Below are 26,840 nucleotides of genomic sequence, written 5' to 3'. Positions count from 1 at the left end.
AAATCTCATAAAATAGCTCATTTAGTTAGTAACCTTTCTTTTTAAAAGTGTCTTGTTCATTTTATTTTGTTAAATATTACTATAATTTATTACATACTGGGCTGGCCAAAAAGTTCGTTTAGTTTTTTTTGTAAGATGGCTCTCGTAGTGCTTAGTTGTCTTTACCTTCATTTGAAACAATTTTGTGCATTTTAAAGATTTTATTTACTTTTTGAGATGGGGGAAGGGGGGGAGAAAAGAGGGAGAAACATCAATGTGTGAGACATATATTGATCATTTGCTTTTTGCACGCCCTCAACTGGGGACACACCTTGACTGGTAATTGAACCAGCGACCTTTTGATTTGCAGGTCAGCATGCAATCCACTGAGCCACACCAGCCAGGGCTCAATGTAAATTAAAAAAAAAAAAAAAAAAAAAAAAGGATATCAAAACCAGTGATTTTTTGTGCAGCCATCTTAATATCGAGGATGGAAGAGGATATGAAACACTTTCGCCACATTATGCTTTATTATTTCAAGAAAGAAAAAAACACAACTGAAACACAAATAAAACATTCATGCAGTGTATGGAGAAGGTGCTGTGACTGACAGAACATGTATGAAGTGGTTTGTGAAGTTTCTTGGTACTATTGACATTTTGGCCAAATAATTCTTTGCTCTGGGGCTGGCTTACGCATTGGAAGATGTTTAGCAGCACCCCTGGCCTCTACCAGCTAGAAGCCAATAGTAGGAGATAGCCGACATACTCAAAATAGCCAAATTAATAAAGTTATTGGTGAAATGAAAAAGTGTGTCCTTTATTTTACAGAAAAAAACTAAATAGACTTTTTGGCCAACCCCATATATTTAATATATCATTTCACTGCTTTAAAATTTTTTTATACAGTTTGTAGCAGTATAGAGAAAATTAATTTATTATACACTTATAGTACTGCTGCTTATTGCACATCAATATGCCCACTAATGAATCTTTCAGTAATAAACACTTAGAAATGCATGACTGATTGCTGTATGGATACAGAAAAGGTAATTTACTGATATCTGGAACAGTTGGTTAAAGTTGCAAGATGAGTTAGGAATGTCTTATTACTTTTACCATTTAAGTAAGGCAGTTTTAATATATGTAAATCAAATCATCAAGCTATCTGCCTTAAACATACATGGTGATGTATTTCAATCATTCTGCAATAAAACTAGAAAAAAATACTCATGTGACACTTAACAATGGGATATGTTCTGAGAAATGCATCATTAATGTATTTTGTCGCTGTGTGAACCTAATAGTATGTTTTAAACAAATTGAGATGATATAGACTACTACACACATAGGCTGTATGTTATAGTTTAGTGCTCCTAGGCTAGAAACCTGTACAGCATCTTGTTATACTGAATACACTAGGCGATTTTAACACTATGATAAGCATTTGTGTATCTAAATGGAAAATGTTCTGTAAGAATATGATCTAAAAGGTGAAAAATGGTATACCTGTATATAACACTCAGTATGAATAAAGCTTGTAGGACTGAGGTTGCTCTGGATGGATCAGTGAGGGACTGGTGAGTGAATATGAAGGCCCAGGATGCTACTGTACACTGCTGTGGACTTCCTAAACACTGTCCCACAAGCTCTTCTTGTGCTTCCTTCCTAGAGAACATCAAAGCTGTTTCAGGAAGAGGAATGTGGGTTAGACTGACTGGAAATATGGAGAAACTAGCTTGGTAAGGCAAAAATCACAATAGTGACTGTCAGGAGGAAGTGAAAGGTGGCCTGAGAATCAGTATGAATAAGAAACCAAGATGGAGAGATAAATGCCCACAGAAGATACGCAGGGTGCTATGGTTTTGGCTATTATATGTTGGACCAGTGGTTAGATTAAGAAATGTTGTGGTAGTCATAAAAAACGAGGGTGTTTAGCACGGAGATTGTGTAGTACTGAGTCTTCAATATTTTGATTTTGGAAATTTGTTTTTGGTTACACTGATCCTATCTGTTAAAAAGGGGTCTCTGGCATTGAACTGATAGAAGAAATAAAACTTGTCTATTCTTTATAGCATTACAGCCTGAAAATATTCCCGAAGTATAAGAATAGGATGGCTCCACACTACCACGGATAGATGTTATAGAAGTTGCAGAGGCACTTAATACCTGTTAAGGTAGCTCCTATGGACCTGTGTCCTTACACAGGATCTTAGGTCCTCAACAAATAATTTACATTGTACTTTGAAGACCAACAGGCAAGATCTGGAAGGGCTGCAGTGACCCTCTGAATATGTAGTGACCCTCTGAGAACAGGCTCCTCTGTACAGAATCAAGTCGTGGCTGACTGGGATGTAATCGAGGTTATTATGAGTGATAGGGAATCTACTGCCAAGCCCCACAGATATTGTTTGTCAGAAAAAAAAATCTTCCTGAACCACATTTCCTTCTATTTCTCACAGGACCTACCTTCATATATGTGATCCATATCCATCACTGACCAAAACATCATTATGTGGCACATGAGTATGGTACAATTTTGAGTGATTATTTGAAAATTCACTAATAACTTTTCAAGAACAGATTACATTCAGATAATAAAGAAGATCTGTATCTTTAATAATTATTTTAAATAATATATCTAATCTATCAGGAATGGTTTTGGAGTGAAACCAAAATACCATCATTTTTTAACTATGAGTATATTACAACACAGCCACCCTCACTCCATACCTGAAGTCCCAGAAGTTCATCAATTGAAGTCTCTGGTTCAGCAGGGTTGCTATCCGTTTGCTTAGGTGCTTGAGCAATATTGTTGTCACTATAATATAGAAAGAAAGAATTCATTTTTTACTTTTTAGAGGGAGGGGAAGAGAGGGAAAAAGAGAGAAACATTGATGTGTGAGAGAAACATCAATTGGATGTCTCTTGCACATGCCCCATTAGGAGACTAGGCCCACAACCCACGCATGTGCTCTTACTGGGAATTGAACCAGAGATTCTTTGCTTTGCGGGACAATGCTCAATCAACTGAACCATGCTTGTCAGGGAAGAAAGGAAAAATTTTATCGTAGTTCTCAGTCAGGCAAAAAACAATTAGGCATTTTAAATACACATAGCTTACCTTGTCAAAAATTTATTAATGTTCTCCGCAAGTTTTTCTTGAAGAGATTTGTTGCTTAATATTTTTTCTCGTGCATTTTCAATAACCATTTGCTAAAACATAAAGTCAATATTAGCAAAAGAAAAGACAGAATATTGTTATTTATTTTAAAAGAACCAATTAATGGAAGCTGGGTAGTTTTAACACATGCAGCTGGAAACTTAGAAGTTATAGTGGCTTCCTTCTTATTAACACCTGAATACTAACTACATTTTACAATTTGTAAACGTTCACAGGTCCTTCACCAACAGTTTCTTCAGCGATTACAGAATAGTTAAAAAGTCTACCTTTTCATACAAGGTTTTTAATAATCTGACTCCAGTAAAATGCTCTATTACATTATACAATTCAAAAACAATGTACTACTGTTTCCTAAACATACAGCTTTTTCTTACGTGGTGCATTCACACATGCTATCTATTCTGAATAAGCTGTTAAATTTCGCCACCCTCCATCACAAACAAAGCAATTCCACTGCACAATCTTTACACATCAATATTTTAACACTCAGGGATATCTTAAGTTGCAAAGTTTGGAAAGGTCACTTACTTTTTCTACTGCAAATGCATTTGGATCCTGGAAATTCCGTATTGTTGATTGAGGCCCAGACAAAGTGGTATTTTTCCTTTGAGATTCACTGAAACACATTTTAAAAGTTTGTCTTTCAAGTAGTATGACTCAATGATAATTATACACACAAGACATAATATGTACATTAAAAAAACATACATAAATTTCAAGATCATGGTAGAACAGATATTTTCTCAATTTCTGGTAAGAACAAAGGGCAGTAGAGTGGGAAAGTATTACTAGACTTGAATTTTTAAAAATAACAATGAGTCCTATCTTTATCATTTAATATCTATGTGGTCTGTAGCAAAGTAAGCTATGACCCTCTGACTCACTTTATAATGGGGTAAGACCAATTGCATTATTGGGTTTATAAAAGAACTGAATGAAATAAAGTATATGAAAGACTTTATAAATACATAGGCCAAGGTTCCTAAAATGTTAGATGTTATTCTACCTGTTTTACTATTTTATATTGTTAAGTGAGGAAGCTTGTCATAAAGGAGTCTAAGGTTAGCCTTGAATAATAGAAAACAGTAAAACTTCCAACAAAAATATCTATGACACGGCAGTTGAGAAACTGGGAATAAACCAATTTTAAACTAATATCCCTTTTCCAGATATCCTTCAAAGACACATGGGTTAAGTGGGACAGAAAGAACTTTTCTTAGACTGTCCCTGAAAAGATCGCTGACTATCCATGGATTTAGGACTTTAAATATGTTTGTATACCCTAAAACATGCCACTATTACTTCGATATATTTTTATGTACCACTACAGAAAAAAACATATTTCTAATCAAAGTGATACGCCATGAATTATAAGATGCCACCCGACTTCAAGGAGGTTACAATAAGGGGAAAAAAAAAATTTGGAATAGATATAACAGTAAATAGTTCTAAGACCTTAATCTAATCTTGTTATTTTATTTATAATGTAAATATCCTGGTGTAAATTCTTTTTCTTTTTAAAGGTTATTGGGAACTTGTCCTTTTAAAAAGCATTTACCTTTTGCGTCTACCAGGAGACATTAAATTGGCATGAGTTTTCTTCTCCTGAGCACCAGGAATGATACTTAAAGCCTCTCCAGCTGTATTTCAAGAAAACAAAACAGTTAAGTCAAGGAAACAGAATAGCCTTCTAAACATAAATTAAGGGATACATAGCATTACAAAATTTTATATGTAATTCAGTTAGCATAGTGTACACTGAGAGTATCACGTGCAAGGCACTGTGGGAGATATTAAGATGAATAAAATACAGTACCTAAGACTTAAGATTTTGCAACAAAATAAAAAGTACAGTACAGTCTCAAGGAGACATAACATGGCAGAATGGAAGAATTGTAAAAAGTATAAACTAAGTATATACTATAGTGTATATATACTGTTTTTACTGAGAGGTATTAAGAGGTTGAAGAAAGATGGAAACTAGGGGAATGTAATGGATGGCAATACATTTTAGCTATACAGAATAGAAAGAAGACTGGTCTAGAAACAGAGATCTGGCACCACATTTCTAATCTCAAGTCTGTTATTAACTAGCTTTTGGTTCCTTAACATTGTTTTCAAAAGTTTCAAGTATACAACAAACAAGATGCACCCAGATGATTTCCAAGTTTATCCCTAGCTCTAAGATTTAGCTATGAGTATAAAGGATTTTCAACATGTAGAGATGGAGGTGAACTAGAAAACATTCCTCATTCCAGGAGGGCAGGGCAGCATAAACAAAAATAAGGAGATGGTGAAATATAATGGGTATTCCTTTTAAAATCAAATAGAACGGGGCCTTTTCTATTAATAAGATAACAGATATAGAAGAGTTCAAGGTTAGACTTCAGTTAGAACAGAAATAAGGATCCTAGATTAAACTGTCTCATAGATTTAACAATATGGTTTTTTCTAATTTTTTTTTTTTTAAAGATTTTATTCACTTATCTCTGAACGGGAAGGAAAGGAGAAAGAGATGAAGAGAAGTATCAATGTGAGAAACATCGATCGGTAGCCTCTAGTATGCACCCCAGCCATGCACCCAACCTGCAAGCCAGGCATGTGATCTGACCGGAATTGAACCAGTAACCTTTTACCCCATGGGATAACATCCAACCAACTGAGCCAAATCAGCCAGAGCAATAATATTTCTTTTTCATGGCAAATTTACTGGAAGTCTTTAAGTTTTTTTTTTTGCTATAATTTCACACTATGAGTATAAAGACAATAGTATTACTATGCCATCTCATTTATATAATTCGATTAAAAACAAAATTTATGAGAGTAAAATTTAAACTTACTGGTCACAGTGTCTTGTGATTGTGAATGGTTAACCACCACGAAATTTGACCTGAAAGGAACTGGGGTTTGGTTACTTGGCCGAATAACTTGTGTAGTTGTCAAGGGAGCAGTAGTAAATTGTCCTGAAAGATACGGTAAAGTCAGCAACTCTGAACTGACAGGAGTTCCTTGAGATGCAAGCCTTCTCTGCCGTTTGATTTCTGCAATTCCACTTCTTGTTCGGGCTGGAATACATGAGAATTTAAAAAAATAACTCAATGTCAGAGAAGTTAGGAAATTTTAAAAAGCCTACATAATACATACCCCACTATTTAACATATTAAATCTACAGACTGAAATAGACCTTAAAAATATCAACTAAATTTGAGATGTCGTAAGAAACAAATTGAGTAAACTAACTACAACTCTGAGTACATTTCTTCTGTAATAATTCATACTGATAACTCTAAAAATTGGAAAACAAACTTACAGAATGAGAAAAAAGATGTAAATTCATAAAAGCTAATAAGGAAAACAGGAGTATTTAAAATGCATATTTTTACAATAAATGAAAATACTTTCTATTATGACAATAACTACACTGAGAAAAACAGTAATTTAAACAAAATATATACTTAACGAACATGTAGTGTTAAATGTTCTCCTGACAGAGTCTGTATTAATTCAAAACATTATTTCATTTGAAGTTCAATACCAACCTCTCTGATTGGCAGCAAACCCTGGAGAACTTTGCATGCTCCTAACAAATAAAACAAAGTAGTTAGACATTAAAAAACTTCTGTTGCCAAGACACACTCTGATTTAGCTGCGGTCAGACATGAATTGAGTTAAAAGGTAATAGGCCCTGGGCCCTGGCCAGCGTGGCTCAGGTGGATGGAGTGTTGTCTTCTACGAGAAGGGCTGCAGGGTCAATTTCTGCTCAAGGCACATGCCTAGGTTGCAGGCTCAATGCCAGGTCTGGGTGTGTGCGATCCCCAGTCTGGCACCTACAGGAGGCAACCAATGACGCTTCTCTCTCACATTGATATCCCTCTCTCTCCTTTCCTCTCAAAAATCAATGAAAAAATGACCTAGGGTGAGGATTTAAAAAAAAAAGGCTGTAGGCCCTGGCCAGGCAGCTCAGTTGTTTGGAGTACTGTCCAGAAGACCACAGGTTCGATTCCCAGTCAGGGCACATACTTAGGTTGCAGGTTTGAGGCCCTTATGGGGTACATATGAGAGTCAACCAATCTATGTTTCTCTCTCACATCAATGTTTCTCTCTCTTAAAAAAAAAAAAAAAAATCAAATATATCCTCGGGTGAGAATTAAAAAAAAAAGAAAAAAAAGAAGGCAATAAATATCTTTCAGACAAAAAAGCAAGTACATTTTTTGGGGGGGGTGAGGTGGGGGCAGGAAAGAACCAAATCTTATTTGCTTTAGTAGAAAAATAGTGGCATGTAAACAATCACACAAATAATTTTAATAATCAAGTTTCTATCTAATGCAATATACATTAGATAGCCTTGACATCCCATTAAGAATACAATTTGACTTGACTTTAGGAACTCAACATATTTAAGAATTTTACAATTATCAATTGTCTAACTACACAGATGCCTTCCAAGAGAAATCCTGATTTCACATATAACTCTGTACATAAATACTTCAAAATCCCAAAGTTGATTTCAAAGGAAGGACATCCTGCTTTTCAAATTTATGGCTGTAAATTATTTCACCCAACTACCAAAGGAGCAAAGCAAACACAGGAAAATATACAAGTCAATTTTCCTTTCACTAGGATTTTGAGTTACCCATGTACTAGGTAAATAATCAGACACTGTGCTACTGTATCAGGTAAGTTGCTACAAACAAGAGCCACAAAACTTACTGAATCAAGTAACCATTTTTAATAACACTAAAACCAATCTTGAGGAATACCTGGCTAAGAGCCTTTTTTTAATATGACACCCTGTCAATATAACATAACTCATTAAGTATTCATAGGTATTAATTAAATTGTGAATGTCTTTAAAGATTACTGGCAAGGGGAGAAAAGACAAGAGTCAGGAAATGGTAATAAAGGTAAGACTACCAAATAAGATGTACTGTATTACAGTTAGAGATAAAGCATTTGGAACTATTTTAACAGTTAAAACTGAGGAAGGAAAATGAGGCCCCTGCTGAATGTAGGTGGGGTATTCACTCGTAGCTCTAGGAAAAGGGTAAGAAACTAAGGTTTTCATACCACACTCAATCGTTAAATAATAGATTTTATAACACTAATATCAATAGAAAATTCCAGAAGTATTATTACTCAAACTTGCTGCTTCACAAGGAAGAACCAGTGAGGCATGGATTCCACATATCAATTCTTTGCAAATGTCATGAAAATACAACTGTATAAAGGAATTTACTGAGGACTCGGATTAGGAGATTTCTATTCACAACAGACTAGAATTAGATTTGTATCCTGGCCAGAGATCTGCCTGTAAATTGCTATGGGAACTTGAAAGTATCATTAAACTTCTCTAAGCCTCAGTTTTCTCATTTCTAAGCATTTTCTTACAGTATGCAATTATTTCAAATTACTCTAATCAAAGACAAAAACGTATCAATAACTTCTAGAGTAATTTCAAAAACAGATCAATGTTTAATAAATGCTCCCTGTAGATAATAAGATTTAAAACTCAAAAGTCATTCTTACATGTGTTTGTATCCCAAAATCCTAATACACATTCTGTTAAGCTTTTTATTACCTGATTTGAGAAAGTGTATGGTCTAACTTCTTCCACAGAGATGACATAATTGCTGGGACGTGATTTGATGTTTCTAAATCATAAGAGGAAAAGTTTCTTTAAAAACTCAGTTGGAGAAAAATATATCATTCAATTTGAATATGTACAGAAAATGAATGAGGAAAATTTGAACTTTTCTCTCAGCTGTTGACATTATGCTTGAAACTGAAGCTATAACTGAGACTGCTTTCTTTTCCTCAAGCCATTGAATACCAGTTGCAATAGGAGTGAAACTGGATGTTTGTGAAATCTCTGAGGCTTTCTTTAGATGGTCAATTTTGTATCTCCTTTGAATTAATGACAGACTAGTTTAAATTGCTGTTCTATTTGACATAATATGACATTTGAAAGTCAATTAAAATAATCTGACTTAAAATAAGTAATTACAAGTTATGCAAACTCCAGTGAGTATGGAAATTATTTTATTACACACAATATTTTCATGTGCAAATCATTCTGATTGCTCAGCAACTCTGTAAAGAAGTCTTACCAGTTACTATACTTAGAATTGCAGACAAAATTCCTGACAACTAATTAGTCATTTTTAGGATGTGCTCTAAAGCCACAGTGATGGAAAACTCATTAAGATGTTTAAAATCTTTACCACATATTTATAAAAATTCAAACCAGAGAAAGTTATCTAATAACCTAAAAGTAGAATATAAACCCTTGTATTGCAATAGCATATCGTTTCTGATGTCACTTATACTCTTAATATTCCTAGAGGCTAATTAAGATACTTAGGGATAATCAAACTTTGACAGATCAAGTAACCTTCTTTAAGAGTTAGAAATGAACTTCAGGCCCAGAACTTCCAGGCCTATTACTTTCAGCAGTTTCTAGTTTTGTGATCTTGGGAAAGTTATCTCGCCTGTCTAATCCTCAGTTTTCTGATACTTAAAAATAGGTTTAAACATGCAATATCTCTTACTGAATTATTTTAAGGATTAAGGTAAAACATATGAAAGCATCTAGCACAATGCTGCATAGAGAGTCCTCAAATGTTAACTTCCTTTTTTGTTATCATTTTATGCTATTTATTGCTAATTCTTTCGTTAATGTTGTAAGCTACAGAAATAATAACTATTAGAGAATAAAATAAAATTTCCCCCCCTAAAACATTGAGAAAATAATTATTTTATATTTTGATAAGTATAAGCCAGAATTTTATGACTGGTACCAGTATTCAGATATACACTAGAAACTTAAAATTAAAATATTACTTTAAAATTTTATAATACATAACCTGCTCATCAGGGTAGATACCCAGAGTAGTTTTATTCTTATAGCCTTTAAAAAATTATTTTTAACATTCAGATTTGTAATTTATCACTCAATATAAGCACGCACTACTTAATTATATATTTACTAGTAAAATTTATGTCATAACTGAGAGGTTTTCTGATGACTTTTATGAGGCATTTATTTGTAATTTAACAATTAGGTACATCCTATGTAAAACAAACAAAAAATATTCATGAATATAAATTCTTACCTTTTGTTTTCATAGCTACATATTCATTCAAAATTGTTGTCAAGTTTTTTCCAAATAAAGACTGAAAAAAAAAAAAATCAAGCATTACCAAAACCAGTAAATACGACCAATAATATACCACTGTGAAACATTTTACCATATAAGTGAAAGATCTGGACTGCAGAACAGCTGATGAAGAAAGTGTAAAGAGCAGCAAGAGAAAACTAATACAGGTCTTATGCAGTTTTCCAGCCATTGTTAATATAATGAGAACAGTGCATGACATCAATGTAAACTAGCAGCCAAGGAGAGTGGACTGGAATGTGCATGCATGAACAATGACAACTTCACTGTACTAGTCAGTGGGAGCACTAGATACCACTGAGTGAGCATATGTACTGTGTAGCTGTTGCATTCAAAATGACTTAGCAAGTACAGCACAAATCTGCCTCAAATTTTGCATTAAGCTTGAACATTCCTCTGTGGAAACTATCTGGATGATTCAGAAGGCCGCAGCCATGGGCAACTGATGACTGGCAACTTCATCATGACAACATGCCTGCTCATGAATGACGTCTGGTGGTGCAGAGTTTTTTGGTGAAACATCAAATCACCCAGGTGACTCAGCTGCCCTACAGCCCAGATCGGACACCCTGCAAATTCTGGCTTTTCCCAAAACTAAAATTAAAATACCCTTTGAAAGGGAAGAGATTTCAAAACGTTGTTGAGATTCAGGAAAACACGATAGGATAGCTGATGGTGACTGAAAGAATTGAGTCCCAAGGTGCCTACTTTGAAGGGGACTGAGGAATCATTGTCCTATGTACAATGTTTCTTGTATCTTCTTCAATAAGTGTCTCTATTTTTCATATTACATGGCTGGACACCTTCTGGACAGACCTTGTATGTGTAACATTTCCCTAATGTCACTTAATCTTGACTGCTATAGCTTCTTAGTCTTAATATCAAGTAATCTGTGTCCTGCAACTTATCCCTTTTGTTCCTTCACATTTCAATATAACATTTAGAATTCATTTTATTGCTATCTACAAAATTGTTTGTGGAGATTTTGATTGTAACAAATCTATAGATTAAAATGAGGAGAACAAATATCTTAATACTATGAAGGTTTTCAATCCATGCACACAGTATATAGCTCTCATTTTATTAAAGTCTTTGGTTTCTTTCATGTAGATTTTAGAATACCGATCCTATACACATTTTGTTTGATTTATTACCCGAGTATATTTTTTGTTTTTTTTTTTTGTTGGTACAGTAAGTGGTATTTCTAAAAATTCAATTTCCTGAAACATGTTCATAGATACTGGGAACAGACTGATGTAGCCAGAGGGGAGGGTGTGGTTAGGAAACTGGGTGAAAAATGAGAAGAGATTGAGAAGTATAAATTAGTTGTTAAAAAATAGTCACTGGGGTGTAAAGTACAGCACAGGGAATATAGTCAATAATATTGGATTAACTATGAATGATGCCAGGTGGGCACCAAAAGTATGGGGGAGAACACTTTTCAACTATGACTGTCTAACCACTATGCTGCACACAGGAAACTAATAAAAAACACTACTGCATATAAGCTATAATTTTAAAGTAAAATTAAAAAATTCAATATCTAATGAGTCATTGTGGATATAAAGAAATATGATGAACTTTTATGTATTTCACATCCTGTGACTTTGCTAAACTCTTATCAGCTTTGTAGATTTACATTTCCTCCAAAGATAATCATGTTGTCTATGACAGATGAAATAAATCTAAGAAACCAAATGTCAAAGCATAATTTAAAATAATGTAGTTCCAGAATATATCCATTATATACTAAATGATGTTCTGTTGGTCTAGTGGTGTTTTAAAAAGTGGTTAACAACAAGATATCAAAATCCCTGTTTTAATTTGTCTGAAGTAAGCAACAAAATAGGAAAGGCTGAGCAGCTATAAAATACCACAGACCAGGTGGCTTAAATAACAATTACTTCTCATCATTTTGGAGACTAAAAAGTCTAGGGACAGGTGATGGATGATTTGATTCCAGGTGAGAACCAGTTTCCTGGTTTGCAGACATCCCCCTTCTTGCTGTGTGCTCACATGGCCTGTACTAGATGTGTACACATGCAAAGATCTCTCCCCTTTACTCTTCTTATAAAGGCACTAATCACATTATGAGGGTTGCAACCTCATGATCTAACCCAAACCTATTTGTAACCACCACAGTGGGGGTTAGAGCTTCAACATGCATTTTGAAGGGACACAAATATTCAATCCATAACAGGCAGAAAACAAGCCTCAGACAAGAAGCAGTGAAATGTATCATTCCGAACTTGTTTTTGAGGCAAAGTTGTAGTTCACTTGTGAAAAGAAAAGCTGGCATTTTTGCACAAATACAAACTATCAATTTTCTGCCAATTTTGATTTTGCTAATGAGCTCATTTTAAGACTGTATGTATAGTCTCTTATGTTAGTTAATGGTGGAATATTCCTCTTAAGAAACAAATCACTTACTAGTAAGCAGGCTGGGATAAAACCTTCATCTGTACAGTGTTCTGCATATTCTTTTAAATGTGAACTTTCCAAAATAAAAGTCTGGCAGGTAGAAGTGAGGTTTTCCTGTTGTAAGTAACCTAAATAAAAAATAAAAGTTTAGGTAGTTTTAGTAAATTCTGGACTTCCAATAAAAGAATGGTTAAAAATGCTACAGCACCACATTGGCACAAAAAATTCTTTTAGTTTTTTCTGTAAGATGGCTCTAATAGTGCTTAGTTGTCTTTAACCTCATTGGAAAAAGTTTTATTAGATTGTATTGTGACAGCTGTCATACCAGTGTACATTTAAAGACTAATAAAATCTTGTGAATTTTTGTGCAACCATTTTAATATTGAAGATGGAAGAAAATACGCAATATTTTTAGCATACTATGCTTTGTTGTGTCAAGAAAGGTAAAAATGCACATGAAATGCAAAAAAAATTTGTTCACTGTATGGGAAAGGTGCTGTGACTGATAGAATGTGTCAAAAGTGACGTGAAGTTTCTTGGTACTAATGACATTTTGGACAAATAATTCTTTTCTGTGGGACTGTCTTATGCAATGGGAGATGTTCAGCAGCACCCCTGGCCTCTACCCACTAGAAGCCAATAGCGGGAAAGAACCAACATACTCAAATCAATAGTTACAGGTGAAAATGAAAAAATTAGTCTTATTTTAAGGAAAAAAAAAAACGAACTTTTTGGCCAGCCCAACACTCACATACATACACACACACACACACACACACACACACACACACTCACATATACACTCTAAGGCAGGTTCATATCAAATATAGAATCTCAGGTAGAATGTGTTGAGATTCTACGGCCCTGCTCAGAAACATAAGTTTATGCAGCCATAAAGTAAAATTTATAAAATGGACGGATGTTTAATAGGAGAAACCCTAGATAAACTAGAAAAATAAAGTATTTAATAAAGTGTAATCGCTGCACATTAATGGTTACATGAGAATCAATAAAGTAACAGAAAAATCACTAAAATGGAAATAATATTCTTCTGCTTCATAGCCTCCATATTTGAGAAGAGTGTGTGGTAAAACAGCAGCAATCAATAAACACTACAGACACAGGAGACTTCCCGCCAAGATGGAAGCCTAGACTGACACACTCTGGCTACTTCCACAACTAAGAAGGAATATAACTATCGCAAAACCATAAATAACCCAAAGTTTCAGAAAATAAATGCAAGTCCAACATATGAAGTTATGAAGATGTCGTGCTTGTCCGGACAGGTAGGAGGGGCAAAGCTGGGGTGGAGAGGTCAAGCTGTGCTGGCTGTGGCAGCAGCGTCGATGGCGGCGGAATGGCAGTAAGCACCAACACTCGTATTTAAGGGGAGGCAAGAAGGGCCTGGGCAACACCCTCTGCTGCAGACCAGACCCGACAGCTTGCGATTCCAACTGGGGAAGGTAGACCCCCACTGCCTTGGCCGGTGAGGGCCGGAGGGCATGGGGATGGAGGAGGAGGCTCCCAGTCTCTCAGCAGAGAGTGAACAGCAAGAATCCCTCTTGGACCCCCACCCCAACAGAAAATGCCACACTGTGGTGAGAAGGGTCATCCGGTTGTGACGATTGAACAGGACTCCGACACCTAAAGCATAGGAGGTGTGAGAGCCCCACCCAGAAAGCAAAGGTAACACAAAACTGTCAGGATGGCACAGATCATGATAGGGATCCCAGTGAACGCAGCTGACCAGCCAGCAAATGTATAATCTAACGAAGCAGCAGGTAGGAAATCTTTCTGAGGCACAGTTCAGAGTTTTGGTTATACGAATGCTTACAGGCCTAACAGCAGATCTTAAACAAGACAGGGAAGGAATGAAGGCTAGTCCTGCTGAAATGAATGAAAACACATACGAAACTAGTGGTGAGGGCAAGAAAATCAGAGATCAAATGAACAAATCAGAACATAGGGAAGGAACAAATAGTCAACCAGTGCAGAAAGAGGAAACGAAAAGTGAGGAAAATGAGGAGAGGCTCAGAAACCTATGGACAGCTATAAGCGGGCCAATATCTAAATCATAGGATTGTCAGAAGGTGAAGAAGAAGAACTAGAAATTGAAAAATTATGTGAAAAAATAATGAAACTTGGAGAAGGAAATAGACTTACAGGTCCAGGAAGCACAGAGAGTTCCAGAAAAACTGGACCCGGGGAGAAGGACAACAAGACACAATATCATCAAAATGTCAAGAATTAAGGATAAAGAGAGAATCTTAAAAGCAGAAAGAGAGAAGAAGAGAATTATGTACAAAGGGGTCCCAATAAGAAAATCAGTTGATTTCTCAAAAGAAACTCTGCAGGCAAGAGGGGCCTTGCAAGAAATATTTAAAGGAATGAAAAGCAAAAACCTACAACCACGATTACTCTATCCAGTGAAGCTGTCATTCAGAATAGAAGGGCAGAGAAAGTGCTTCCAGGACAAAGTAAAACTGAAAAAGTTCATCAGATCCAAACCACTGTTATATGGATGTTAAAAGGACTTGTTTAGGAGAAAGAGGATCAAAACTATGAACATTAAAATGAAAACTGTATCACAACAACCAACAACAGAAACAAGAGAACAAATACAAAGACTAACTAAGTAGGCAACGAAGAGTGGGAAAAGAATTATAGGTATGGGGAACATATTGGGGGGAGGTCAGCAGGGAGGGGGAAGGGGGAAAGGGAGGGAAATGATACAGTGTAAGAAATGCTCACAAAAAAACACCGGGACACAGGACTTGAAAAAAATAAAAAATAAGAAAATAAGAAATAAACACTACAGAAACTGTAAAAAAGGAAAACCCCCCTAACCGGATTTATGGCTTAAAACTGGCTGAGACCGGCTAGATTCAACATGGTGACTAATTTCACCTAACAGTAACACCTTGCTCATTATACAGTCATTGTAATACATTAGCATGCTAAAACGACATACCTGGCATGAGCATGATCGAAAACAGAAAGCTCATGTAAGGAACAAGTGTGGTCGACAGAGCTCCATGGAGAAGTCTCCACCCAGTTCATGGGAAGATTTTCTTTTTTTAAGTATGCTTTTTTGATTATGCTGTTCCAGTTGTCCCAATTTGTTTTCCCTTTGTTCTTTTCCACCAAGGGATCCCCTCCTCCCCAGTTGCCCCCTCCCATGGTTGTCCACATAGTTCTTCTCAACAACTTCCTGTACTCCACTCCCTCCTACCATGCTCCTTAATTCCTGTACCATCTCCCTCCCTTTCCCACTTCCCCCTCCCTGCTGACCTCCCCCCAATATGTTCCCCATACCTATAATTCTTTTCCCACTCTTCATTGCCTACTTAGTTTGTCTTTGTTTTTGTTCCCTTGTTTCTGTTGTTGGTTGTTGTGATACAGTTTTCTTTTTTTTTTTTTAACCTGAGAGTACACTTTATTAGTTATTTTCCAGAATATACATTCAGTAAATATGGTAATGTAGCAACAAAACTTGGGCTCATATGCCTCTGAAATTTTAAATTAATCTTCAATGATGTTGATCAGGAAATTCTTTCATTGGTGAAATTACTTCTCCAGTCTCCAGAATTGTATCACCTGGAAATATTCTGGGCTTGCTGTCTACAATGGCATATGATTTTGTCTCTTTGTTTATCTATTTATTGCCAGTCTCCAAGACTAACCATTGCATGAGGGCGGGGACGCAATCTGATTTGTTCACTGCTGAAGCCCTGTGTTTTGAACAGTGCCTTGCACACAGGAGGAAATTCACATGGTATTTGATATAATAATGAATAATCCAGGCAGGTATAAGTACATGAGTAAAAACAAGGACACTGTGTTGGTATGTCCTATAGATCAGGTTCTTCCAGGGGGCCTGGTCCTGCAGAAACATATTCCAGAATCTCTCCATAGGCCATTGCCTCTGAGGGGGCAGTACCGGCTCGCGGGGGCTCAGCTCCTGGTCCTTCAGCCATCGCCTTCTCAGTTCTCGAAGCTGCTGCAGCCGCAGTTTCTCGTCTGGCGTATACCCCGTCATGTCGCCACTGGTACTCACACAGAAGGAAATAGCGCGTCCCTGAACAAGGGTCCTGTCACTTAAGCACACTCCTGCTGGGCAAAGCCCAGTTTTCATTTTAATGTTCATAGTTTTGATCCTCTTTCTCCTAAACAAGTCCCTTTAACATTTCATATAACAATGGTTTGGACCTGATGAACTCCTTCAGTTTTACTTTGTCCTGGAAGCATTTTCTGTGCCCTTCTATTCAGAATGACAGCTTTGCTGGATAGAGTAATCGTGTTGTAGGTTTTTGCTTTTTATTACTTTGAATATTTCTTGTGAGTCCCTTCTTGCTTGCAGTTTCTTTTGAGAAATCAGCTGAGAGTCTTATGAGGACCCCTGTGTATGTAATTTCCTTCTTCGCTATTTCTGCTTTTAAGATTCTCTCTTTATCCTTAATTTTTGACATTTTGATTATAATGTGTCTTGGTGTGGTTCTTCTTGGGTCCAGTGTTTTTGGAACTCTCTGTGCTTCCTAGACTTGTAAGTCTATTTCCTTCTCCAAGTTAGGGAAGTTCTGCTTCATTATTTTTCCACATAATTTTTCAATTTCTAAGTCGTCTTTTTCATCTTCTGACAACCCTATGATTTAGATGTTGGCCCGCTTATAGCTGTTCATAGGTTTCTGAGCCTCTCCTCATTTTCCTCACTTTTCGTTTCCTCTTTCTGCACTGGTTGACTGTTCCTTCCCTATATTCCGATTTCTGGATTTGATCCCTGGTTTTCTTTCCCTCATCACTAGTTTTGTATGTGTTTTCATTCATTTCAGCAGGACTAGCCTTCATTCCTTCCCTGTCTTGTTTAAGATCTGCTGTTAGGCCTGTAAGCATTCGTATAACCAAAACTCTGAACTGTGCCTCAGAAAGATTTCCTACCTGCTGCTTCGTTAGATTATACATTTGCTGGCTGGTCAGCTGCGTTCACTGGGATCCCTATCATGATCTGTGCCATCCTGACAGTTTTGTGTTACCTTTGCTTTCTGGGTGGGGCTCTCACACCTCCTATGCTTTAGGTGTCGGAGTCCTGTTCAATCGTCACAACCGGATGACCCTTCTCACCACAGTGTGGCATTTTCTGTTGGGGTGGGGGTCCAAGAGGGATTCTTGCTGTTCACTCTCTGCTGAGAGACTGGGAGCCTCCTCCTCCATCCCCATGCCCTCCGGCCCTCACCGGCCAAGGCAGTGGGGGTCTACCTTCCCCAGTTGGAATCGCAAGCTGTCGGGTCTGGTCTGCAGCAGAGGGTGTTGCCCAGGCCCTTCTTGCCTCCCCTTAAATACGAGTGTTGGTGCTTACTGCCATTCCGCCGCCATCGACGCTGCTGCCACAGCCAGCACAGCTTGACCTCTCCACCCGGCTTCGCCCCTCATAGTCATCTGGACGAGCACCACTTCTTTATAACTTTGTATGTTGGACTTGCATTTACTTTCTGGTTATTTCTGGTTTTGCGGTAGTTGTATTCCTTCTTAGTTGTGGAGGGAGATGAAGCGTGTCAATCTAGGCCTCCATCTTGGTTGGAAGTCTTCCTGGGAAGATTCTGAATATTCCTCCCCTTTACTGAATATCTTATTCCCTCATTAGAACCTTAATAAAGGAAGTAAGTTCTGCTAATGGGAATAACTCACTCTCTGTCTCACTGCTTCACTAATAAACTACTTTTAACGTCTGTGCTGGCTCATATTTGAGTTCTGTGCTGCTGAAGCCAAGACCCAGCATGGCTTGTGGACCCTTGCTAACCCCCTGACATGCCTGCATGATCTCAACTAAGTCAGTAGATGGCATATATTAATTTAGTGAATTATCAAAAACTACATTCTCTGAATGCTATTTACTTGTATACTTCACTTATTTGCCTAATGGTTTAAGAAAAAATTGTACAAAAATACTTTTCATGAAAGATAACAGAGGCACTCCTTTTTTATTTTATACCCTTTGGGAATACAAACATTCATTATTTCAGCAGAACTAGTTGTAACTTTTTAACAAAATCTTGTTAAATCATTCACACAAAATTCACATTGACAAAACAATATTATAAAACAACACTTGGTAGTTTTACACATATGAAGACTTTATTATTCCTGACTAGCAGCCTATCCTTGTTCTTTTGTTTATTAGGATTACTCTAAGATTTAACTAAACCAACCACTAAAAATACTAGTATAGCATAAAAAAAAAAAATTTAAAAAACCAATGGAAAGGAAACGAAACCAGCTCTTTCTTTTTATTATCCTCATCAATATTTTTTGCAGGGTGGGAAGGGAAGGAGGGGAAAGGGGGGGAGAGGGGGAGGAGGAGAGAGAGAGAGAGAGAGAGAGAGAGAGAGAGAGAGAGAGAGAGAGAGAGAGAGATCAGTTGCCTCCTATATGCATCCAACATGGGATTGAATCTCCAACTTAGGTATGTGCCCTGACTGGGAATCAAACCTGCAAGCATTGGGTGTATCGAATGATGCTTCAAACAAATGAGCAAGCAGGCCAGGGCCAGAAACCAGTTTCATACAATATTATACTTCTAAATTCTGAGTGGCTTCAGTAGGATTAGTGAATTGAGTACCTCTAAAAAATCGTTTCAACCATAAAAGCAACGACAACACTCATATAAATAGTCAAAATCTATTTTTACAGAACTCTCAAAAATAATCAAAGTTTTACAAAAATCTGGGATCATATATTTTTAAAAAATGGCTAAATGTTAGTAAGTACATTGGCACTGACCCTGGCTGGTTTGGCTCAGTGGATTGAGCGTCGGCCTGCGAGCTAAGTGTCGCTGGTTCGATCTTCCAGTCAGGGCACATCAGAGAAGGAAAACTCTGATTCCAAAAAACCTCCGCTGCCTTGCGGCATACCTCTTCAGGGGAAAGGCTAAGGGAGTAAACCCCGACAGAAAATCCGGAGCCGGAGTCCCTAAGGCGGTTTGACGTTGTAGTCAACACCGGCAACTCCTGCGGCGCACCTGAAGCCAAGCTGTATTGACTCCGTCTTTCCCTTGGACCCTTCAGCTGCGAAGAGAGGGGGGGTCTGCTGCATGGGCAACAGCAGACCCTCCATATCACCCTGCCCAGGCTCTGTAGCTTCAGCTTCACTGGAGAGGACACTCCAGCGTCATCGCAAGATGTCGATTCAACATGGGAGGAGACAGATACCGTGTCACTCCCGAGTCGGACTGCACAGCCATTCTCGGCGGTGCAGATAGACTCTTAAGAAGCTACACCATCGTCTCTCGAGACGGACGGCTGCCGAAAACATTGGCACTGTGGTACTGTATTGTAACTTGCTCTATTTCCATGCTCATTTCCCCAGCGTAGTCGTCAACCTGCAATCATTGCAAAAACCATCAACCTAGCAGTCAGTGCAGGAATCAGATGGGGCTGAAATTTTTCTAAAACGCCGTTCCCTGGAACTGTCATTATTTGACCTGTGTGACAATTCGCTATTAAAGCCCACTTGCATACACTGTCTTTGATTTAAATCAGTGCTCATCAAGTGCAAACAATATTCCCCTTGGGGAGTTTGCTTAAAATAATCATCAGGAATTGCTTAACACCACAGCTGCCTGTGATGCAGAATAATAGCTGGGACAAAAAATAAGCTAAACAAAACAATATAAAAAAGAAAAGCTGGTAAGAAGTCCACAGGGGGTTTTGAAGAAGCTCTGACATGTCCTGAAACACTAGGTCATGTGCAAGTGTGGGGCAACGTACATACTCAGAAAAAACCCTCACCTCTGGTTGAGCAAGTGAATACTAAGGCAGAGTTGTCAGCTGCTTAGATAAATGCTGAAGCATGCCCCAAGTATACACAGCCCCTTGGCAAATAATGGAAAACAAACTGACTCCAATTATCTAAGGAAATCAATGTACAATCATAAAATACAAACTCAAAGAAGACAGACATTAATACAGTATTAGATCAGGAAACTAAACAAACAGGAACTGCTTAACAGAGTAATAAACATGAAAAAGGGAGAAACATTTGATTACAAGAATTGTCACATTATTTAAAGTGTCCATTCGTCAACAAAAAATGTGAGACATGAAGAGAAACAAGAAAGTATAGCTTATCTAAGGGGGGCAGGGAGAGCACTTAATAGAAACTACCACTAAGCAAGCCATGACAGTAGACTTAAGACTTTAAGTCAGCTATTTTAAATGAGTTCAGAGAACTAAAGAAAACTGGGCCTAAATATCTAAAGGAAATTATAACAATGACTCATCAAAAAGATATAAAAGATAAATTATAAGAAAAAAATAGACTTTCAACCAAGATGGAAGTGTAGACAGACACACTGTGTCTCCCTCCACAACTAAGAAGAAATATAACTATCTCAAAACTAGAAATAACCAGAAGTTCCAGAAAATCAATCTGCATGGAAGTCCAACAAACAAAGATATAAAGAAGAAATACTCATCCAGACAGGTAGGAGGGAGGAGTCAGGGCGGAGAGGACTCGGTGTGGTGGTGGCAGCAGCAGCAGCGGTAGCAGCGGCAGGCCAGTGTAAAGCACAGTTTCACGTATTAAAAAATCAGGAGGGACACCTGAGGAGTGTTCCTAGCACCTCACCAGACTGCTCAGCTCACGGTCTCAGAACTGGGAAAAATCAAGCCTCATTGCTTCTAACTGTGCAGACCAGTGGGGGCTGGGGTGGAGGCAGAACCACTCATTCTGAGAAGGACAGCCAGGGCAGCAGCTACAGGGGCGCCAGTCCAGTTTGGAAGTGGGAGAGGTGCCTGGAAAAGGGGCAAGTGCTGGGCAGGTGGCATTGTTCCCTCTTGGACCGCTACCCCACATACAGCTCACAACATGGTGAAACAGGTCGCCCTGTCCTGATGAATCCCTAAGGCTTCGCCCCTTACAATGTAACAGGAGTTAAAGCTCTACCTGCGATGTGGAGGCAAACAAACATAGGAGCTTGTCAGCATGAGGAGACAGAGAAGTATGGCCCAAAAGGGGAAACGAATCAAGGTCCAGTGGGAGAACTAAGTGACAAGGAGATAGCCAACCTAACAGATGCAGAAGTCAAAACACTGGTGATAAAGATGCTCACAGGCTTATCAAGATATGCTTGAGTACGGCAAATGCATAAGAGCAGAAGTGAAGGCTATGCTAAGTGAAACGAAGGAAAATCCACACAAAATCAATGGTGAAGGGAAGGAAACTGGGGTTCAAATCAATGATTTGGAACATAAGGCAGAAAAAAACGAGTCAACCAGTGCAGAATGAGGAAGCAAGAATTGAAAAAAAAAAGAGGAAAACTTCCCAAATTTTGCTAAGGAGATGTACATATATGTCCGGGAAGAACAGAGGGTCCCGGGTGAGCTGAACCCAGAGTGTACCACACCAGGACGCATCATGATTGAGATGCCAAAGGTAAAAGATAAAGAGAGAGTCCTGGGGGCACCAAGAGATAGGCAGAGAGTTGCCTACAGGGGTGTGCCTATAGGACTATCAGCTGATTTCTCAGAAGATAGTTTGCAGGCAGGAAGGGACTGGCAAGAAATATTTAATTTGATGAAAGACAACCTGCAACCAGAACTACTCTATCCAGCAAGGCTATCATTTGGAATGGAAGGGCAGATGAAGTGCTTTCCAGACAAGGTAAAGCTAAAGGACTTCATCATCACCAAGCCATTATTATATGAAATGTCAATCAAAGGGACTTACTTAAGAAAAAGATCAAAACTATGAACACTAAAATGACAACAAACTCATAACTATCAACAACTGAATCTAAAAAATAAAAACAAAATCCAACTAAGCAAACCAGAATAGGAACAGAATCATAGGTATGGGGATCATTAGAAGGGTTATCAGCTGGGAGTGGGATGGGGGAAAAATTGGGATATGGTGCAGGGATTAAGAAACATAATCGATTGGTACAATATAGGTGGAAGTTAATAATAATATAGGAAAGGGTGAAGCCAAAGAACTTATATGCACAACCCATGGACATGAATTAAGGGGATTTGGATTGCTGGAGGGAAGGGGGGTTTCGGGCAGAGAGGAGCAAAGAGGGAAAAAAACTGGAACTACTGTAATAACATAATCAATAAAATATACTTTAAAAAAGGAAGAAATAGACATTCTGGAGGTGAAATGTATAACTGAAATGAAAAATCACTAGAGGGAGCTCAACAGCAGATTTGCGGAAGGTGAAAGAATCAGTGAAGTTGAACATAAGCAAATGAGATTATCCAGAATGAGGAACAGAATAAAAAAAAGACCGATGAAAGGTGAACAGTCCCAGAGAATTGTGGGACACATCAAATGTGCCAACATAAGTATAATGGGAGTCTCAGAAAGAGATAGGAGAAAATAAAGATCAGAAAGAATTTTTGAAGCAACAATATCCAAGAATATCTAAAATGTCATGAAGACATTAATCTACTTATTATACAGGAAGCTCAACAAACTGTAAGTAGGATAACTCAAAGAGATCCATACCAAGACACATCATAACTGAACTGTCAAAAGATAAAGACAAACCTTGAAAGTGGGAGAAGCAACTCATCACACACAAGGGAATCTCAAGATTAACAATTGATTTTTCATTTGAAACCATGAAGTGCAGAGGTAGTGAGATGACATATTCAAAGTGGTGACGGAAAAAGTAGTCAACCAAGATTTTTATATCTAGCAAAACTTCTTCAAAATAAAGAAATTAAGATATTCTCAGTTTAAAAAACAAAAACAAAAACAAAACAAAACTCAGAGAACATGTTGCTAGCAGACATGCCCTATGGCAATTTTAGAGGGAAGCAGTCCTTCAGGCTAAAATATAATGACATTAGACAGTAAATCAAAGTTACATTAAAAAAATAATGAACACTGGTAAAGGTAACAACACAGGTAAATATAAAACAGTAAAAATAATTTTTTGTTTCTAACACTTTTCTCCTCTCTGTTTTAAATACATATGGCAATACAGTAGTCCCTCTCTATATCACAGTTCACTTATCGCAGGATTTTTAAAAATATAATATTTAATTATTTATAGCGGACTTTTACTATATCAAGGGATTTTGCGGTATTGTATACTGATGTTGTTAAAGTTACGTAGGTTTGAGTGTAGAATAAATGTAAGGTTCCTACTTCGCGGGGGGGTGGGGGTGGGGCGGGGGGGAAGGGGTCCAGAACGTAATACCCGCGATAAGGGAATAATGTAACTATAAATCTGGGATGATTGGCATAGAATATATGAAGATGTAATTTATATGAACTTACCAGCAAAAAGGAGGGGGAAGAGAATGGAGTTATATAGGAGCAAATTTTATTCATTTTATTGGTTGGCTGGTTGACTGAATTTATTTGGGTGACCTTGCTTAATAAATTATGTAGGTTTCAGGTGTACAATTCTATAATGCATCATCTGTAAATTATATTGTGAGTTCACCAGCCTAAGTCATGTCTCCCTCCATCACATGAAATTATTATATAATATTGAAATTAAGTTGTTTCTAATCCAGGAAAGGTTATTTAACTCAAATATAAAACATACAAAGATAACAATGAATTAAAATGGTAAATCGGAAATATTTAAAACAGGCAGTAATAAAAGAGCAGGACAGACATTAGGTATATAGCACACTTTATTAGTAATTACATTACACAGTAATAGGATTAAATGTTTAATCAAAAGGTAGTGATTCAGAGAACAAATAAAATACATAATTCAATTATATGCTTTCAATAGACAAGTTTTAGAGTGGAAAATCGCAACAGGTTGAAAATAAAAAGATGGGGGAAAAAACAAAACACCTGGACAGCAACTAATTGAGAACTGGACAGAATATATTATATAAAAGTAGGCATTAACATAAACGTTGTTACTAGAGACAAAGAAAATGATAAAAGTTTTAATCAGTCAAAAATACCAGAATTACAAGCAAATGTGCACCAACGAGAGGCCCTGAAAACAGAAATTAACAGAAGTACAGGGAGAAAAAAACTATTCAACAATAAAGTTATAACCTTCAATATCCCCCTCTGAATAATACACAACTAGAGAGAAGATCAAGAAAGAAATGGAAGACCTGGACACTATAAACTAGCTAGATCTAAAAGACATTTATAATACACTTCACTCAACAACAGAAGAATACATATTCTTCTCAGGCGCACATAAACAAATTTCAAGATAAACTATTATTAGGACAGAAAACAAGTCTGAAACAATTTATAAAGAGAGAAATCATACAGGATATACTATCTAATTACAGTGAAATGAAATTAATAAGAACTGTAGAAAATTTACAAATACATGGAAATCAAACAACTTTCCTAAATAACCAAAGGGTAGAAGAATCACAAGAAAAATGGAAAGAGTTTTGAGATAAATGAAAACAAAAACACATCATCCCAAACTAAAATATATGGGCTACAGCTAAAGCAGTGCTTAGTGGTATATTTACAGTTGTAAATATTTGTTATAAAAAGATGAAAACATCTAATCAACAACATATCCGACCACTAATAGAAACTAGTAAAACAGTATACTAAATTCAAAGAAGGAAATGGAAATAATAGTTATTAGAGAAAAAAAATGAAATGGAGAAGAGAAAAATCGATGAAACCAAAAGTTAGTCCTCTGAAAAGATAAACAAAAAAGACATATTTAGCTAGACTAACCAAAGAAATAAAAAAAGAGGACTTAAGTTACTAAAATCAGAAAATGAAAGGAGACAATACTATTGACCTTACAGAAATAAATCAAATTATAAAGGAATACGATGAATAGTTCTATGTCAACAATTTAGTAAGTCTAGGTGGAGTGGATAATTTCTAGAAAGACACAAAGTAGCTAAACTGAGTCAAGAAGAAATAGAAAATTTGAACAGAGCTATAACAAGTAGATTGAACTATAATAAAGAAACTTCACAAAGAGAGGTCTAGGATAAAATGGCCTCATCGGTAAATTCTATTAAAAATTAAAAAAGAATCAAACCAATCTTTCACAAACTCTTTAAAAAAAGATTATTTTCCTTTTCATTCTCTAACGCTAATAATAATCTGATACTAAAACCAGACAAAGACATCACAAGAACATTACACATATCACTAATGAAAAAGTTACATGATTTTCAATAAAATTCTAGAAAACTAAATCCAGTAACATTTTAAATTATTTTTACATTCAATATCAGTTTTTATTAGTTTCAGGTGTATAGCATAGTAGACAATCATATACTTACAACGTGGTTCCCTTGATATTTCCAGTACCCAACTGGCAACACAAAGTTATTACAATATTATTAAAAAGTATATTTCCTAATGCTGTACATCTCCATGACTGTTTTATAACTACCAACCTTTACTTCTCAGTACCTTCACTTTCCATCCAGTCCCCCAACAGCCCTCCCCTCTCAAAATCATCAATCTGTCCTCTGTATCTATCAGTTTGTTTTGTTTGCTCATTTATATTGTTCTTTAAATTGCACATATAAATAAAATTTTAAGGTGTTTCTTTCTGTGACTGACTTATTTCACTTAGCGTAATATCCTTTAGGTCCATGCCTGCTGTCATAAATGGTTAAGATATTTTTATGTCCATTTGTTATTCATATTTTTGATGTTTTTTCTTTCTTTTTAAAGAAGACTCTAACATTTTTTGTAATACTAGTTTGGTGGTGATGAATTTATTTAGCTTTTTCTTGTCTGTGAAGCTCTTTACCTGTCCTTTGATTCTAAATGATAGCTTTGCTGGGTAGCATAAATTTGGTTGTTAAGTCCTTGTTTTTCATCACTTTGAGTATTTTGTGCCAGTCCCTTCTGGCCTGCAAAGTTCCTGTTGAGAAATCAGCTGACAGTCTTATGGGAGCTTCCTCATAGATAACTAATTGTTTTTCTCTTGCTGCCTTTAAGAGTCTTTCCTTCGTCTTTAACCTTTGATGTCTTAATTATGGTGTGTCTTGGTGTGGGCCTCTCTAGGTTCATCTTGTTGGGACTGCGTTTCCTGGACTTCTATGTCTATTTCCTTCACCAGGTCAGGGAAATTTCCTGTCATTATTTTTGTAAATAGGTTTCCGA

At 36.8% G+C, this 26,840-nt stretch overlaps 2 protein-coding genes across 4 annotated transcripts in view; both read right to left on the bottom strand.

Annotated features, from left to right (window-relative positions):
- The window catches only part of LOC150019851 (protein NPAT-like), a 61,306-nt gene that overhangs the window by 20,565 nt on the left and 13,901 nt on the right, over positions 1 to 26,840 (bottom strand). For both annotated transcript variants that reach the window (XM_090266709.1, XM_090266708.1), the window contains exons 2-10: positions 12,768 to 12,886; positions 10,275 to 10,335; positions 8,741 to 8,813; positions 6,702 to 6,742; positions 6,003 to 6,227; positions 4,721 to 4,802; positions 3,691 to 3,778; positions 3,103 to 3,194; positions 2,712 to 2,799 (exon numbers count right to left, since the gene is read on the bottom strand). In XM_090266709.1, coding sequence (XP_090122835.1) covers positions 2,712 to 2,799; positions 3,103 to 3,194; positions 3,691 to 3,778; positions 4,721 to 4,802; positions 6,003 to 6,227; positions 6,702 to 6,742; positions 8,741 to 8,813; positions 10,275 to 10,335; positions 12,768 to 12,886 — 869 coding nt within the window. The remainder of the gene's footprint in view (positions 1 to 2,711; positions 2,800 to 3,102; positions 3,195 to 3,690; positions 3,779 to 4,720; positions 4,803 to 6,002; positions 6,228 to 6,701; positions 6,743 to 8,740; positions 8,814 to 10,274; positions 10,336 to 12,767; positions 12,887 to 26,840) is intronic.
- LOC150019852 (NADH dehydrogenase [ubiquinone] 1 beta subcomplex subunit 6-like) lies at positions 16,214 to 16,855 on the bottom strand. Of its 2 annotated transcripts, none has more exons than XM_090268082.1 (2): positions 16,596 to 16,855; positions 16,214 to 16,403 (listed from the first exon to the last, which is right to left on the bottom strand). In XM_090268082.1, the coding sequence occupies exons 1-2, from the start codon at positions 16,795 to 16,797 to the stop codon at positions 16,288 to 16,290; spliced, it is 318 nt and encodes a 105-aa protein (XP_090124208.1). In that variant the 5' UTR covers positions 16,798 to 16,855; the 3' UTR covers positions 16,214 to 16,287. The 2 variants fall into 2 exon arrangements, with proteins under 2 accessions (XP_090124208.1, XP_090124207.1); XM_090268081.1 differs by having other exon boundaries at positions 16,214 to 16,366; positions 16,517 to 16,841.

Source organism: Furipterus horrens, unplaced genomic scaffold, assembly GCF_987537825.1.
Source record: "Furipterus horrens unplaced genomic scaffold, mFurHor1.1.pri manual_scaffold_2, whole genome shotgun sequence".
Lineage (NCBI taxonomy): Eukaryota > Metazoa > Chordata > Mammalia > Chiroptera > Furipteridae > Furipterus > Furipterus horrens.
This window is presented reverse-complemented; position numbering and strand designations above follow the sequence as displayed.

What these genes read in the sequence shown, in the direction of transcription:
- LOC150019852 (XM_090268081.1), bottom strand. Translation starts at nt 16,797, where the DNA reads ATGACGGGGTATACGCCAGACGAGAAACTGCGGCTGCAGCAGCTTCGA. An exon ending in TACCATGTGAATTTCCTCCT is followed by an intron (nt 16,367 to 16,516) that starts GTGTGCAAGGCA and finishes CAGCAAGCCCAG; the next exon opens with AATATTTCCAGGTGATACAA.